Source organism: Xenopus tropicalis, chromosome 6 (genome assembly GCF_000004195.4).
Source record: "Xenopus tropicalis strain Nigerian chromosome 6, UCB_Xtro_10.0, whole genome shotgun sequence".
Taxonomy (NCBI): Eukaryota; Metazoa; Chordata; class Amphibia; order Anura; family Pipidae; genus Xenopus; species Xenopus tropicalis.
Window position 1 is genome coordinate 92,455,545 of NC_030682.2, and position 16,744 is coordinate 92,472,288.

A 16,744-nucleotide genomic window follows, 5' to 3' on the forward strand; every position below is an offset into this window, starting at 1 on the left:
GAGTTATGCCTATTTAAAGAAACTAGTAGATCTCAGTGCATTTTAAGATTTTTTTTTTTTATTTTGTCCTTAGTCCATCCTCCTTGGTTGTTCTGAAAAGGTGCTGGGGGAGGCGGGGAGATATTTAAGCAAAGGGCAGGGCATGTTTTTTTGCAGCTGAGCTGTATGATCACTGTGTGGGTCCCCAGTTATTACTCTGTTATCAGTCATGGCCAAAGCTTTACTCGGCATCCTGATCCACTGAATGTCTGCAGTTTGACCATTTTGATATGTAAGCTATAGTACTGTGATGTGTCTGACGACTGCTGAGGCTCATTTACTAACACTAGCTAAATTTAGCACCTGTTAGCAATCAGACTTTTTTTCATCAGACACTTTTCATGCACTAATCTAATTAATGGTGGCTGTTGTCCACTGGATGCCCTGGGTGCTGTTCGCCTTGGTTCATCTTCAGAGTGAGCATTCTGCATTACCTGACTAACTTGTTACTCCTCGTATTACCAAGAGAGAAACAAATGAAAATCTAGATGGTGGTAATCACTATGTCAGACAATGACAAACTGTCCGGAGACCTCAAATTTTTGTGTTTGTAAGAATCTTTATCTATAAATAAAGATATATATAAAGATTGTTACAGTTTACCTAGGACAACTTCCATTGCAAAACATGCATGATAAAATAATAAGTAGTAAATAGTAGTGGGTTCTTTTTAGTATGAGTATTGTGGGAACTGTGGCATAGTAATACTTTTTGTTGAATCATCCTTATAAAATAAGTCTCAGTGATAAACTGTCCCTGTTTTATATACTTCCTACATGCACTTGATTGTGTTTCTGCCAGATATTAACGCAGTAGGTGAGTGCCAAATTAAACTTGATGATTGGCTGTGGTACAGCCTCAACCCTGGACTCACGGTGGGACGTGCGGCAATCAGAGGAAAACCAATCCCTGCCTTACATGAATGAAATATTGATTGAGTACAAAAAGCCATTCACAGGCAGACTTGCATGCATCTAGGGTATTCTGAGTGCCTGTGTGAGCAATTCCTGGCACAGAGAAGGGAGATGAGAGGGTCTCCAGGGATATTGGATGCATTTGTTCTCTTTATTAACTGATGAGTGTCCTCATTGTTCAGCAGTTATTAGAATTCTGTTGTCTCACTTGTGAGCTAGTCAGCAAAATAAATAAATAAAAGCTGGTAAAATATTTAAAGCAAGTCCTTCTTGAGTTATCTAAGGCTGTATAGGATCTAAAATTGTTGGGCTGTCTGTAGCCCATTTTTCTTTTATTCCCGTTTTCAGGTATTTTCTGTGGCTACTAAAGCAAATAAAGTGCTGTCTTGTATAAAAAAGGGCATTGACTCAAGGGATGAGAACATAATTTTGCCCCTTTATAGGTCCCTGGTAAGGCCTCACCTTGAGTATGCAGTGCAGTTTTGGGCTCCAGTCCTTAAGAGGAATATTAATGAGCTGGAGAGAGCGCAGAGACGTGCAACTAAACTGGTTAAGGGGATGGAAGATTTAAACTATGAGGTGAGACTGTCGAGGTTGGGGTTGTTCTCTCTGGAAAAGAGGCGCTTGCGAGGGGACATGATTACTCTGTACAAGTACATTAGAGGGGATTATAGGCAGTTGGGGGATGTTCTTTTTTCCCATAAAAACAATCAGCGCACCAGAGGTCACCCCTTTAGATTAGAGGAAAGGAGCTTCCATTTGAAGCAGCGTAGGTGGTTTTTCACGGTGAGGGCAGTGAGGTTATGGAATGCCCTTCCTAGTGATGTGGTAATGGCAGATTCTGTTAATGCCTTTAAGAGGGGCCTGGATGAGTTCTTGATCAATCAGAATATCCAAGGCTATTGTGATACTAATATCTACAGTTAGTACTAGTGGTTGTATATATAGTGTATGTATGTGAGTGTATAGATTGGTAGGTGTGGGTTAAGTGTGCTGGGTTTACTTGGATGGGTTGAACTTGATGGACACTGGTCTTTTTTCAACCCTATGTAACTATGTAACTATGTAACTATGTAACTATCTCCCTTTTTTTCTATGTATAGTATAGTATAATTCATGCTATGTATTTGTACTGTTTGGGCATTGTTTATATGGGGCAGAAAAAGACATTTATATAATGTAATAAAATACAGTATTATTACTTAGAGTCTCACCTGTTTTTTTTTTTTTTTTAAACATTAGGTGGCAAAGAAAACATTTCCATGTTTCTCCAGGAATAATTTTGCATTCATGATTATGAATAGGTATATAATCCATAGAGATTTATGTATGGAACCTCTTGTGGTCTACAACAGTCATATATTTGTTAGATCCAAGTCATTACAATGATGTGTCACTTTTGCATTCTATTGCAGGCATGCAGTAGTAATAATTTTTTGTCTTCTGCCATATGTAGGTTCTCCTGCTTTGCCCAGAAACATGGTGTATTTTGGAACCTCTCAAGATGAAGAGGATATTGAAGATGATGATGCAGAGTTGGAGGACACAAAGACAACCAACACTAACACTTCATCATCATGCCATTCAACACCTCGAAAAACAAAAACTCAAAAGCATGTAACCAATGGACACGGTAAGTCTTCGTTTTTATACTGCATATATCAAATCACCAATGCAGGAGTTGCTGACTCTGCTTTTTAAAGAGATATTAATATATTGCTAAGATGTAAAAGCATTTGTTCATGGAAGCCCAGAAACTGACCCAAGGGTCTCCTTTTCTGCAATCAGCCTGTGGTTCAGAATGTGAACAAATGTGATACAAATATATTTGTAACAGGAACTAAGCGCTGTATTCATGGTGAAATACAGTTTTTTGCAGATCTTTGTTTCAAGGGCCCCTATCATGTGACAATGTGAGATAATGCTAAGAGTCTCTGGAATTTAATTTTTATCCATTCCCATTTCAACCACACAGGCTGGAATTTAAGAATGAAGTTTGATTCTGTGATTGTGTTTAATGTCATGTAGTAGAGTGCTTACAGGGTCAACTGCATGTTTGTGAACCACATTCTACTTAATTAGTGATATAATGCGAACAATCTGCATCTTTTGGGCAAACTAAAGTGCTATTAATACTAACTTGAGGTTGGCAATTTGACCCCTGAAGACTATCCTGTTCTTTAGGTGATAAAAAAAAATTGGTGGGCAACATCATGGTCTGTGCTTTAGTTTGCAGATGGAATAAAAAGGCTTCATTCTGCCTTGGTACTGCATTTACACAGTCTTTATACATTAATTTATCAAAAGCATAATTCTATTGCCCTGATAAGAGAACGGTTATAATTGTTGTTTTGTGGGAGTGATGTGTTTGTCATTTAAATGGTACCTATCTTTGAGGTACAAAATGGTTGAACTTTTAATACATATATTGGAATGGCTGAGTTCAAATATGACATGATATGCATTATATGTGTGTAACAAAGTGGGTGTGTGGTATTTCCCTCTTTAGCTTTTTAAAAACGGTCTAAATGTGTAGTTTCGAGTTTTCAGATATAAGTTCACAGACTTTCATTTCCCCATTTAAAACAGTGCTTCTGTATTTCAGAAAAGCTTTACTGTTTATAATAATTTAGTGTTTTCAACCTCAACAGTTGTGACCCTCAGAGTCATATGGGAAAGCTGGCTTGAATGTAAGACAGAGGAACTTGTAGTTTAAATGATTGGGCAACCATAACAGTATTTAGGACATAAACAAAATGCTTGTTGATTGGCATTTTTTCTTTTAAATACATTTACATTCAAATATTAAATTTTAAATATTATACTGTATATATATATATATATATATATATATATGTGTGTGTGTGTGTGGGATCCCTTATCCAGAAACCCGTTATCCAAAAAGCTCCGAATTATGGAAAGCCCGTCTCCCATAGACTCCATTTTAATCAAATAATTCAGAATTTTAAAACTGATTTCCTTTTTCTCTATAGTAATAAAACAGGAACTTGTAATTGATCCCAACTAAGATATTGATTGGTGCTTGGTTAAAGGAGAAGAAAAGCTAAAAGCTAACTAAGCTTTTTCAGAAAGATCTATGTAAATAAAGCCATAAGCACTTAGAGAAAAACTGCTCTGAGTCCACTATCAAAAGAAACACAGGATTTCTTGTCTCTTTTTTTTGTAAACATAATGTTCCAGTGTCTGACTTCCTCTCTCAGAAACATCCTTAATTCCTGTGGCCAGAGTCTGCGCAGTTCTCTTCTCTCTCCCCTCTCCAGCTCCCCCTCCCACTAGAATGCTAAGAACTCCCTCCCCCCTCCCTTACGAATGTGTCATCTGAGCTGTAAAGGCTAGACTGCAGGAAGGGAGCTACTTAAAATGGCAGCTGCAATCGTAAGCAAACGGAGAAAGCTTTTAAAGCTGTTTACTCAGGTATGGTAATGCTTTCTGCAGAATAAATATATTGTTCTAGGTGGCACTAATGTGGCAAATCTATTGCCAGTAAAATGCCAAAATGACTTTCCTTCTCCGTTAAGACTTGTTTATGTGGCTACTACACAAAAAAGAAGGAGCTTAGAAATAAGTGTACCAGGCCTGTTGGCCGCATAGGGGCCAAGAAATGTAAAGGGTACAGTTTAAGTTTTAATTTTTTAAAAAAGGTTTGTAAAACTTTTTGTGATATACTGCTTGGATAGCCAGGAAGTGGCAAACAGGAACAGGATAATGAATCATAAGACAAATGTCAAAACAGTAGGAATGCCCTAAACAAAATGTCCACTCAAGCAGAGGCTACAGAACTTTTTGTGTTCCTGAATTTGTTTGACCCAGAAAAGATTTGAAGTAAAAGAGGTTTTTATGGAAACATTTTACAACCCCCCTTCTATTTAGCTGTTAATTTGGTGTTGTTTTGCATTTTGTTTTCCTCAACATTATTAACATATTGACATTGCTGATGGCTTTGTCAAGCATTGTGTTCTTGTCATTGGAAAGATCCTAAAGATCCTGTGTGGCAATAAGCATAAGAAAATGTCCATGTCCATGTGCTGCAAAATGCATCAGACGAGAAAGTGTGTTGCAGTTATAAGGCATGGCAGGCAATCAGAAACATTTGGCAGGCACATTGTGGGAATTTAATGCAGGGAAGGGAGTTGATAATTTTTCATTTGTGGTTCATTGAATGTGGTGTGTGAGTTGTTTGACCACGTAGAGAACTCCATCCAAATGCCTTTGTACAGTGTATGAACATCTGAGTCATTGACACACAGAATGACCTTCCTTGGAGTTTTTTTCCCATAATCCAAATATAGCCCTGTTTTATTGTCATTTGTCACATTTAATCAGCTCCCTTAGCTATTTAAAATGCCTGTTCTGCTTCATTCTCAAAGGGATAATGACCAATCCTAAAGTATTTTTTATAGTGGAAGAAGGAAGGCAAATAATTTAAAAAAAAATGTGCACACAACATAGTCATCACTTAAAGCATGCCTGCCATGCTTACTGTTTTTCAAATAATAAATTATAGTTGCACTAGAAAATGCAGTTACTCTCTTATATGATTTAGCAAGTGAAGTCCAGATGTAATAGCTAAACGGACATTGAGATTTAGCAACTTAAAAACATGTAACTGCTCAAGGAATATGCATTATTTAAAAATACAGTATTTGGACTTGTTACTAATATACAGACACAGATTTAATTTGTTAAATGGAGAAGAGAAAAATTACAAATTAATTTTATCAAAACTGTTTCCAAAATCAGTGATCATTAAATGACATGATTGATAATGAGACGCTGCCAGTGATACAGATAATACACAATAATACCCTACATGTGACGTTCCAATAAGCCTTTACAATGCCGCACAATAAAGTAAATTATAGTCAGGAGACACAGGTTTAAACCTGACTATAATTTACTTTATTGATATGACCCTCATGTGCAACATGCTGGGTGACCTATCCAGCGCTCCAAATGTAAATGCTAAAGCTTGTGCTATTTTAAATACTGTCCAGCTGATAACTATAATAGTGTTTCTTGTAAGGTCTTTGTGCCATTTGCATTAAACAGAGAAGCAAGATCCAATAAACAGCAGTGTAGAAGTACTACAAAGGTTTTTAGTAGGAAATGGGTTTTCTAACATAGCATCTGCCCTTGGTTAGCCCCTTGAAATACAAATGTCCTCTAATAGCATTTACAGTGCTCTCCCTTTATAACTTCCCCGTTTATAATGCCATTTTACTTACTACCAGGTAAATTCTTCTGGTAAATCATATCAGTTGAGTTACATGAAAGCCACTTTAGAATGCCAGGTAATTTATTCCACTGTATGTGCATCTGCAGCTAGCAGGAAACTATTAAACCAGAGGTAAGCTTTAGTTGCCAATAGTGAATCCAGAAACATCAATGTAATGATTTTCTTGGGCAAGGCTAAATCTGCAAACAGTCAATAATACCGTTATGGAAACATTAAAAAAAATGTAGTGTCACTAGTAATTATTTCTATTGGAAAGGAGCAAATGCAAAATAAAGAATACATACACTTGTAGGCTGTGTGCAAAGTAAACAAAAGAATGGGCACCAGAGGGTTCTTGTGGTAAAACAGAACTCAACTTGTTTATTGTCCAAGACAATTGATGCACAGGGTTATAGCAGATACTCACACAGAGGAGTTACTGGATAATTTCACAGAAGATCGAAAAATATGGTGTCCACCGGTTTACCTCACCTCAGCCGAGGGTGGGGAAGGTAAAGGCCACCAACCAGCATGGCCTCCCTGTGGAGAGTAGGCTGGACAAGTATCTGTGTCCTCAGGGTGTCCCTTAGCAGCCAAGGATCCCTCACAGCCATATATGGATCAGGGATAGAAGCTGACCTGATAACTGCGTCTTAACTGTAGTCCTACTCTAAGGCAACAGTGCCTGTAGGGAAGAGTACTTCCAGCTAATCTCTCCTGGCTGGAGCCAGAAACTGCTCTTTTTAACTAAACTCACTATCTCACTTTCCTAGAAAGTGCTTTTACAAATGTTATCCTAACTCTTACTACTCTTCATTCACGGGGTCCCTGTTCTCCCGACTTCACCAGAGCTAGATGTAGCCTCTAGAGTAGATGGCTTTATTGGGGCCCTGTGTATCATAGGCTCAGTGGAACTACCACCTGGGTCAACACATGCGGCCAAAGAGAAAGACCCACCCCTTTACCCAACACTATATTTGAGTGCAATGGGAGTGGTAAGGCACAACATGGTAATATAAGCTAGATACATGGGCCTCTGCCCAGTAACAGGAAGATATAGGAAATGGTAGGGGTTAAAGCCATAGGGACGTATTAACCCTACAGGTCCCTACACATGTTAAAATGGAAGTTGGCATACAAGGTTTATGTTCTGCTTTTGCAATTTGTGAGGAGGCTTTCTGCAAACCTGAAGATGTATGTCATGCTAATTATCCACACCTTGGCACAGAGGAGACATGAGTAAAAGTGGCAATTCATGGGCCAATAACAGCTGTCGACAGACTGTGTATTTGGCCCTCCAAGGGGCTTCCCCGACCAATATCTGGCCGAAAATTGGTCAGATGTTGATCTTACAGGTTTTAAAATCTCACTGGGATAAGGAACCCATTGGCTTGTTGGTGCAGTCCTTTCCCTTACTTTCCCTACTTATACTGCATTGTGATCAGCCCAATATTGCAAACTTCAAAGTGGTCATATTGATAAAAGATATGCTCGTTTGGCAACCTCAACAAATGAGTAGATCTTTACATGTATGGCCAGTTTAAGACAGGAAAACATTAGCACATCTTGCAATGTTTTCTTTCCACAATACAGTATTTCTTCTCAGATTTCCAGTTTAATTGCAAATGCAGCAGGCAGGTGCAGAATTCTGTGCCAGGTATCAGAACTGTACTAGAACTGCACATAAATAGGCTCAAACTGCAACTGTATGAGAGAGGACAGCAAGCAAGTGGGGCATTTAATCATTTTAAGATGGCTGACAGCACCAACCATTGGTCATGGAAGATTCTTGGCGACTTCCCAGAGCAAAAATGCAAATATAAAACATCAAGACCTGGCACTGTGAAATGGTGTTATGTTAAACACAGTCTTTAACCTTAAACAATGTTTTGTCTTGCTTTAAGACAAAAATAACCTGTGTGTGCCTTAACCACAGGAATATAAACTCTTTTCCTTTGCAGGTGCAATGCCTGCCATTATATCTTGTAGTATTTTTCATACCAGTCGTTCTCTGGAAAAGCCAAGGCACAAAAATTGCATGAAACCACTCATTATTTTGAGTAATAGCCTCTCTTCCTTTTTATTATGCGCCCCCCCTTCCTTTTCCAAAATTCACACCGATATATGCATAGTATCAGCAAAATAATTAACATGAAAAAGTGTACATTTTTCCGTTGGAATTAAATTATTTTAGTTTTTCTTTTTTTTTTTTTTGTAGTGACAAAAATGAAAGATTTATGTTTCTGCCAGGGGTTTGCCATTTCTTTTTCAAATTTGCCTGTTACAGCTCTACTTCTTCTTCTTTAAAACTTCTACCAACCATGCAATCAACTCCTTTAATCCACAAAGCCTATTTGCAAGTTTTAATTACATTCTCTCACCCTTCATTGCTCTTCTGTGACTGCCTAACTACTTGCTTTATCATCTCACCGAGTTAACATCATCTTCAAAGAACCTACCATACTTCATTCCTTCAAGAGCTAGCTACATTTTTTTTTATTCTCAACCCTCATGTTCTTAATCTCATCATCTCCACACAATTTATTATCTGTTCTCTTGATACTGTTTCTATTTGCTCTAGATCATATCAGCCTTATTTCATGTATTTCCCAATTTCTTTTTATCCTGCTGCCCTGAAAATCCTTCACTGGCTCTTACTAGTCGGCCTTTTCTTGTTACCCCTTTAAAGCTGACAATGTAGCTCCTCATAGTATTTGTAAGCCTCACAGGTTGTTCTGTGACATTATGCTATTACAGTTCTATTGTGAGCTGACCTACAAGTGATATTTACAGGTTTAAGGTGCAGGTTACTGTTACCTTTATTATACATCTTAACGGTAATGTCACTTGTATGATTTTTTTTACGGCAGCTGCTACTGATGTCCATGTTAAATATCACAAAAAAGTACAAGTGCTGTCATCCTGCTGTATCCTTCAGTTATGATTAGAGCTGTGCCATCTGTGGTGTCTGCTTTTTCCTGTATTACAATGGCCCTGAACCAATAGCAGCCAATCAGCAGGTATCATTTTCTGATCTGCTGTTTCAAAGAAAATCTCCTGTTTGTTGTAACAGACTTTGAGCCATTTAGTACATAACCTCCTACTAGAAAGGTGATCTGAAACCTTATCTTTAGTTTGCAAGGAGGGCATGTTCACAGTTGGATGTGTGCCTGTGTTGCTGCTTAGACATCATGCAGAATAGTCTAGCAGGCAATGTACCGAAAGAACAAATCTAAAAACTATTTCATTATAACAGTGCCAAGATAATCTGGGCTGCAGGTTTGTTATTATATGTGTATATGATATGAGCCATGAATACAGTGTAAAATTGTTTCTTAATAGAGTGCTGTCATCAGTTTAAAACGTTAAATATGTGCCATTTAATTTCTGTCACATGATTCACTGAAACTCCTGTATTATAAATAATGTAACCCATCTTCCAAAATATATTAGAGGTTACCTCAGGGTTCCATGACCTGTGTAAAAGCACTTTGGCCTTCAGCTTTGCAAAGTCACTTCTCAGTGACTTATTATATCCTTATATTTTTCAGTAGTGCATACATAATTCATTATATATTTACAGTTTGGTAATTTTCCTATTGGCCAAACTGTAAATTATATCTTTATAAGAGGAACCTACTGACATAAATGTGTGGTTTGGAAATTTAAGGCACACACACATATACTATGTAATACCTGCCACTTTTCCACATCTCATCACTTTTTCAAAGTTTCTCTTCTTAGGGGGCAGGAAGGGCAGGATGCAGCAGTGCGAATGGCTGGACGATCAGAAGCTGAATTGACAGGCGGGAGGGGGCAGAGCTGGGATGGCCAGGCAGGACCAAAAAAGAACTGGTAGCAATGGTACAGGCTGGAGGGAGAGATAGTGAGCCCATGAGAAATGGATCAGCAGAGAGAGCAGAGCAATATATAGACAACAGCAGTGAGGGCAAGGGGAGAGAGAATTCCTTGCACAGTCCTATAATATAGAGAGCTGTAGATTAAATTGAATATTGTACAAACTCATTTTCACAGAAGTTGGTACACTGTAAAACTTAAATAAGAAGAGAATGGGATGATTTGCAAATCCCTATATTTAACTGCAAATAGTACAAAGACAACATATTAAATGTTGAAAGTAAGATATGTGTATATATATAATAATAAATTGCTAAGAATAGACCAGTGTATAATATACTAAAAGGTGAACTGCCCCTTTACGCACATGCACAGAATAGTGGGCAGGTTACTGCTGCACATTAGTATGCTCCAATGCAAACAGATCTAATTTCAGTGGATGGGCAGCACAGATTCAGTGTGACTACAGAGAGCTGCAGTGCATTAAAAAACTGCAGCCCTGTGCAGTTTTTAGATATATTGGGGAAAGTGGTTTTGAGGCTTTGGTTTCCCTTTAAGTTAGTTACATTTTCCCTAAATGGTTTAAACCTAGTCAGAGTGATGTACATTGTATACTGGTTTAGTGATATAGAAACCTTTTTAAACAAGAGCATCTTGTCATTTAAATTTCAACATTTGTCTAAAATAACATTCAACACAAACACATCTAAATCAAGAGGTTACTATATTAATGTTCTGTCAGTGTAACAAGGTGTGAAACAAGCCAGAGACTTCCCGTACAGCTGTCTAAGGCTTCCCTAACAGACAAAATTATGGTGCTTCTCTAAGCCTAGTTTAACAACCTTTGGTTTCCAATTAACCTGATATCTGCTGAATGTTCTCTAATGGCATCATTGTGCTGGTTAGAGTTTTTAGGATGTTATTGTTCATATGCTCTATTTTTATGTACATGTCATGGTCACTTGATATTGCTCTATATCTCCATTAATGGCCTAATTTATACTGTATATGCTGGATGGAATGTTCACTGCTGTCTTTTATTTCTGGAATATTGCTAATATTTACCAAGCCACAAATCTCTTTGTTTTGTTCATTACAAATACAGTATGCTTTTGATTTTTGGGCAAATTGTTTTTTTCTCTTGATATTTAGCAAATCAGCCTTTACCTTTACTTCTGTTATTAGACTAACTTTGTTTTCTATGAAAATGACTTAAAGGAGAAGGAAAGGTAAAAAGAAAAGTTTATGAAAATACAGCCATAAACACAGAACTGCTGCTCTGAGTCTTCTGTGAAAAGAAACACCGCATTTCTTTTCTTCTGTTCTGTGCACATAATCTTCTGGGTCCTTTTCTCAACAAAATTCTTCAGGGCACGGCACATACCTGCACAGTTTGCTCCTCTTTCCCCCTCCCTTCTCCTCCTCCCCCTCCCATCCCTGTTGTAATCTGAGCTGAGAACTGTTCCAGGCAGCAGCATGCAGGCAGGCAGAGAAGTGATGTAAGGCTAAGCTAAAATGTCAACTGCCATCTTAAACAAACAGAAAGAGCTTCTATGGCTGTTTACTCAGGTATGGTAAAATATTCTACAAAATAAATAGAGTTCTAGCTTGCACTTTTGTTACTAATATTGGCAATAAAATGCCTCAGTAGCTTTCCTTCTCCTTTAAAGACTTAAACCTTAGTTGTTAGTGGTGCTGGAGCACAATACCAATTATTAGCCTTCATGTAAAAGGGGAATAGTCCATTGGTCTGGCAGTAATTATGTCAGTTTTATTGTATTGGGAATGAGCTAGCAGAGCTGAAAGATCTGCAATGGATTATGTTTTGATTTGGCTGATAATAAATGTCAGACATGATGAGTAAAACAAATTGTCTTTTCTTCTCATGCAGTTTTTAATGGGTCTTGCAAATCATCAAAGGAGAAAGAGACTCCCCAGAGACACAAAAGCAAAGAGGCCACACCAGGGAAGGAACGGAACAGTGAACAGAGAGCTGAGAGCCGGAGAGAGTCTGCTGCTGCTAACCACCAACCTGCTTCCAACATGGGCACCTCTGCCAAAGGGCTCACTGCTAATAACCATCACAGTCATCTTAGATCGGCTCAGGACTTAAGGAAACAGGTGAGAGCAGCTGGTATATAGCATCTATAATGTACTAAGAAACTATAGTCATATTGTGTGTGTTTTTTTTTTGTTTTTTTTGTTTTTTTTGTTTTTTTTTTAAAAACTTGGAAAATTTAAAGAACAAAAAGAAATACCAAATAACACCAAGGTAATGAGGCTTAAACCACTCTTAAAAAATGGGAAGACTCTTGGCATGTTGTTAAAATAGAAGGAAAATAGATGGTGCAAAATACTGAGAGGTCCTTCAAGAAAAACTTTGTCTGCTAATAACTTTAACATTTTGGAGAATATGTTCAATAATCCCAGACTTAGGGCCAAAGTAACACTGTAATGACTCAAGAACACATATGAGTGAATGTCTTACTATGGACAGTCATAGCCATGCCATTTTACAAGTGTCATCTGTATAACCTACATGAAGTGACTTGCCAATCTTACCATCATAACTTTGTTAATTTGTAATTTTTGAAAATGTATGCTCTTGCATAGATACATTATGCACTTGCATAGATACAAATTTACTTAGAAAACTGGGACCAGGAAATGTGCATTGTTCAATCCCGTCTTGTTTACATAACCTCAGCAAAATCTGCTTTTAAGAATGGACCACAAAATAGAGGGGCTAAAGTCATTTTCCATGTCTCTTTATCTTATAGGATGCGTTACGCAGTCAAATGAGAGAGTTAGTCAAGGGCCTTTGGAAGTTCTGAGTGTGTGTTTAAAGATAAAATTGAGATGAAATTGGTTTGAAAGTGTTTGCTAATCAGGAAAATATCTATGAGGTTGGCCTCTGCTTCACAAAGAATCATCTGCCTAAGGGCTCTGGCACATGGGGAGATTAGTCGCCCGCGACAAATCTTCCTGTTCGCGGGCGACTAATCTCCCTGAAATGCCATCCCACCGGCAAAAATGTAAATCGCTGGTGGGATGGCATACGCGGCGGCACGATTTCAGTGATTTCCTAACCCCACACAATGTCATGCACTGGTAACTTGACTTATAGAAATCTGTATTGCACATCAGACATAATAGTGACAGGAAATGAAGAAAACATGGAGTATAATTTCTGTTTATCCCTGATGCCATTCCTTTTTTTTGCAGGTAAGATGTTACATAGCTTCCAGCTAGTAAATAAGTAGCAGTATATGCTGGCTATTAAAGCAAAGACTGTCTGGGATCCATTAATGTTGGAGACAGACGTTTATAATTACAAGCTGCAAGACTGCTGAGTACTACCTTAGTGACAAGCCTGTGCAGCTTGCTTCTTTGGAATATAATACTCCATTTTATTCTTTACGTGCCTTGTTATGTGGTTTTTGATCAGATTGCGTTAACCACATTTTAATTTTGAGCTTTTATTTAAAATGTATATTTTATTGAATTTTACTAATTCCTGGGATGATGCTGGAGAGAATCAGCAAGACAGATGCCTCTCTATAAGTGGGCTGGAATATTGTTTGGGTCTAGATTTGAAGAATATTAAAGGGATTGCATCACAGGAAAACATGTTTATTACAAAATCAGTTAATAGTGCTCCTCCAGCAGAATTCTGCATTGAAATTCATTTTTCAAAAGAGCAAACAGATTTTCTATGTTTAATTTTGAAATTTCATATGGGGCTAGCCATATTCTTAGTTTCCGCAGGACCCTCAGCCATGTGACTTGTTCTCTGATAAACTTTGGTCTCTCTTTACTGCTGCGCTGCAAGTTGAAGTGATATCATCCCCCTCCCTCCCCCCCCCCCAGCAGCCAATCAGAACAACAATGGAATGGTAATCAGATAACCGCTCCCTGACGCCTGCATTGCTAAAAATGCTCCCATGCCTCGCCTAGTGGTAGATATGAGAAAAGCACTCAAAGTAAAACACCCAAGTCTGGGCATTACATCTCCAGTTACATTGACAATAAAAGAGGTAATAGCTTATCTGAAAGTTGTTGCACTGTGATGGGTTGGCTCCTTCTGAAAGCTCAGACATAATGCACTGAGATGGCGCCTACTATTAATATAAAAAATACACACCAAAATACTATATTAAAAAAAATTAATTTGTTGGTTCAAGAATAGCATTTTAATAACATTTAAAATGGTACACTGAATTAGTTGCAAATAGCAAATAAACCATATATATATCATGACAGAATTCCTTTTATGTATGGATGTGCTTCAGTTCTGCAGTTTGCCATGTACAGGATTAAGGTTTAAAGGAGACATATAGGATAACTGAAAATCTGCCAATCCCATAGGCAATAATTTGTAATAAATGGTGCTAGTTTTACTCTTAAATGATTACTAACACCTTTAGGGCAAGGGCACAGGGGGTGTATTGTCACCAAGTATGCCAACAAATGCAAGACTTGGTGTCTGTTTTTATTACATCCCCCTGTAGAAATTGGTTATGGTTAAGTAACTTGTCAAAGTATTATTCACAATGAAAAAAGAACAGCCCAGAGTGGACTTTTTGTGTCCAGAAAGACTTGCTCTGTTGCACAGGTTGAGATGTGTACTCAACTTTGACCGCAAGGTTTCTCTTTCTGTCAAAGAACACAACCTGTGCAACACAGGAAGTCTCTCCTCCCTGACATATTGCAGCCCACTCTGCATTAATAATAAGTGTCAGATCTTTGGTGAGCAATAAAATAATTTTTTAAGCAACAATCTTAACTATCTGGGCTGTTTTGATATTAGGAGTCCAATTCTTCCTTTAGTTTAAAAATGTAATTTATTTTACTGCTTAAAACCAATTTATGTATGTATGTGTGTGTGTGTGTGTGTATGTGTATGTGTATATATGTATATATATATATATATATTGGAATAAATGCTGCCAATATCCAATAGTATCCATAGGTCTGTGTGTTAACATGTTTTGCAGTAAAAAAAATGTATCACATAACAGCAGTCCTATCCTAAACAAATGCACATTTTTACAGTTTTGAATTTGCCGCCCATAATAGATAAAGGGATGGCATAACCACAATTATTAAAATTTTGTCAGTATACATTTATATACATTGCGTAAATAATATAAACAAACAGTATATGTGTGTCTATATGTATTTATATCTAAATATGTAATCTGCCATGTGTTGCTTTCAAAAGGGGGCAAGATTTATCTTGACCTTATCACTTCTTGCTGTTCTTTGCTAAAGCAGATTACAAAGTTATAGCAAGTATAACAATTCATATGTCTTTGGGTCTGTTATGGTAAAGATTTGTTTTTGAATATTTCACAGTAAATTATTTTGTGTAAGTGTACAGACTTATCACTTCTGTGCTTCATCTGGGAATTCAGACTAGCCTGTTTGCTAAATGAATATGCATCATTAGTATAATACTGCAAGATGTTATTAATTGAATCTAATTATTTGTAATTTGCACGACAGCCACAATAATATAGCTAGAATTTGCTTTTAAATCATATTCTAGATTTGTTTTAAGGGGAGCTGCACACTGACAACTTTTTTTTTTATTACCAATTAAACCCAGGTTTCCAAGGTGAATGGAATAACCCGATTATCATCATTGGGTTCTAACGCAGTCGGTGCCAAAAAGACAAGAGAAGTGAGACCTACACCCTCTAAAACTGTGAAGTATACCGCAACGGTGACTAAGGGGACTGTCACATACACCAAAGCCAAGAAAGAACTGGATAAGGCAACCAAACAGAATCACAACAAACCCAGTTCATCTGTTCACCACACAATCTCAGGGACCACAGAAAGCAGCAATGCAAAAACTCGTAAACAGGTGCTATCTCTTTCTACATCTAAGCCCAACTGTGCCGCTGTTCTTAACTGTGTAAAGGTGAATGGCAAACTTAACAAAAAAACATGCAGTAGGGAGGAAGGGAGGCAACTAAGGGAGGGACTACGTAACTCAAAAAGGCGCCTGGAGGAGGCAAGCCTTCCTGCTAAGGCACAGCCTTTGCTAAAGAAAATTAAAGTATCCGCCTGCTTGCCAGAGGTCAGAAGCAAAAGGCTAGCAGCGGAGAAACAGGTGCTGAATGGACACTTAAAAAAAGAAGTGCCAGAGAAGATGCTGGAAAGAAATAGGCCGAAGCGGGCCTCAGCAGCCAGGAGCTCACCAGTTCCACAACCCCGTGGTAAGGCAGAAGATACTGGTTGTGAAAATCGCTCTACCTCGCACACTGATTCCCCACAAAAATCTCTGGACTCTGCAAAGACAGAGAAAAATTCTGGGAGGGCCAGGTGCACAGCCATGTGTGAGATCCCTGTCCTCCGACCCTCTGCCAAGGAGTTTCATGACCCCTTGATTTATATTGAATCCATCCGAGCCCGAGTGGAGAAGTATGGGATGTGCACCGTGATCCCACCTGCCGACTGGAGACCAGAGTGCAAGCTGAATGATGAGATGCGATTCGTTACACAGATTCAACACATCCACAAGCTTGGGCGACGTTGGGGTCCAAATGTACAGCGCCTGGCCTGCATTAAGAAGCACCTCAAATCTCAGGGCATCACCTTGGATGAACTCCCGCTCATAGGTAAGGGAATCACTCTGATGGACATGCATGTGTTGTTATTTTTCTTAAAGAGCTCTAATTTGATTTTT

The 16,744-nt window shown here is 38.1% G+C and overlaps 1 protein-coding gene across 2 annotated transcripts in view; it reads left to right on the forward strand.

Moving 5' to 3' along the window:
* Positions 1 to 16,744, forward strand: part of jarid2 (jumonji and AT-rich interaction domain containing 2) — a 131,129-nt gene that overhangs the window by 90,264 nt on the left and 24,121 nt on the right. For both annotated transcript variants that reach the window (XM_002932688.5, XM_012965406.3), the window contains 3 exons: positions 2,410 to 2,586; positions 11,939 to 12,168; positions 15,659 to 16,676. In XM_002932688.5, the coding sequence (XP_002932734.2) occupies positions 2,410 to 2,586; positions 11,939 to 12,168; positions 15,659 to 16,676 (1,425 nt within the window). The remainder of the gene's footprint in view (positions 1 to 2,409; positions 2,587 to 11,938; positions 12,169 to 15,658; positions 16,677 to 16,744) is intronic.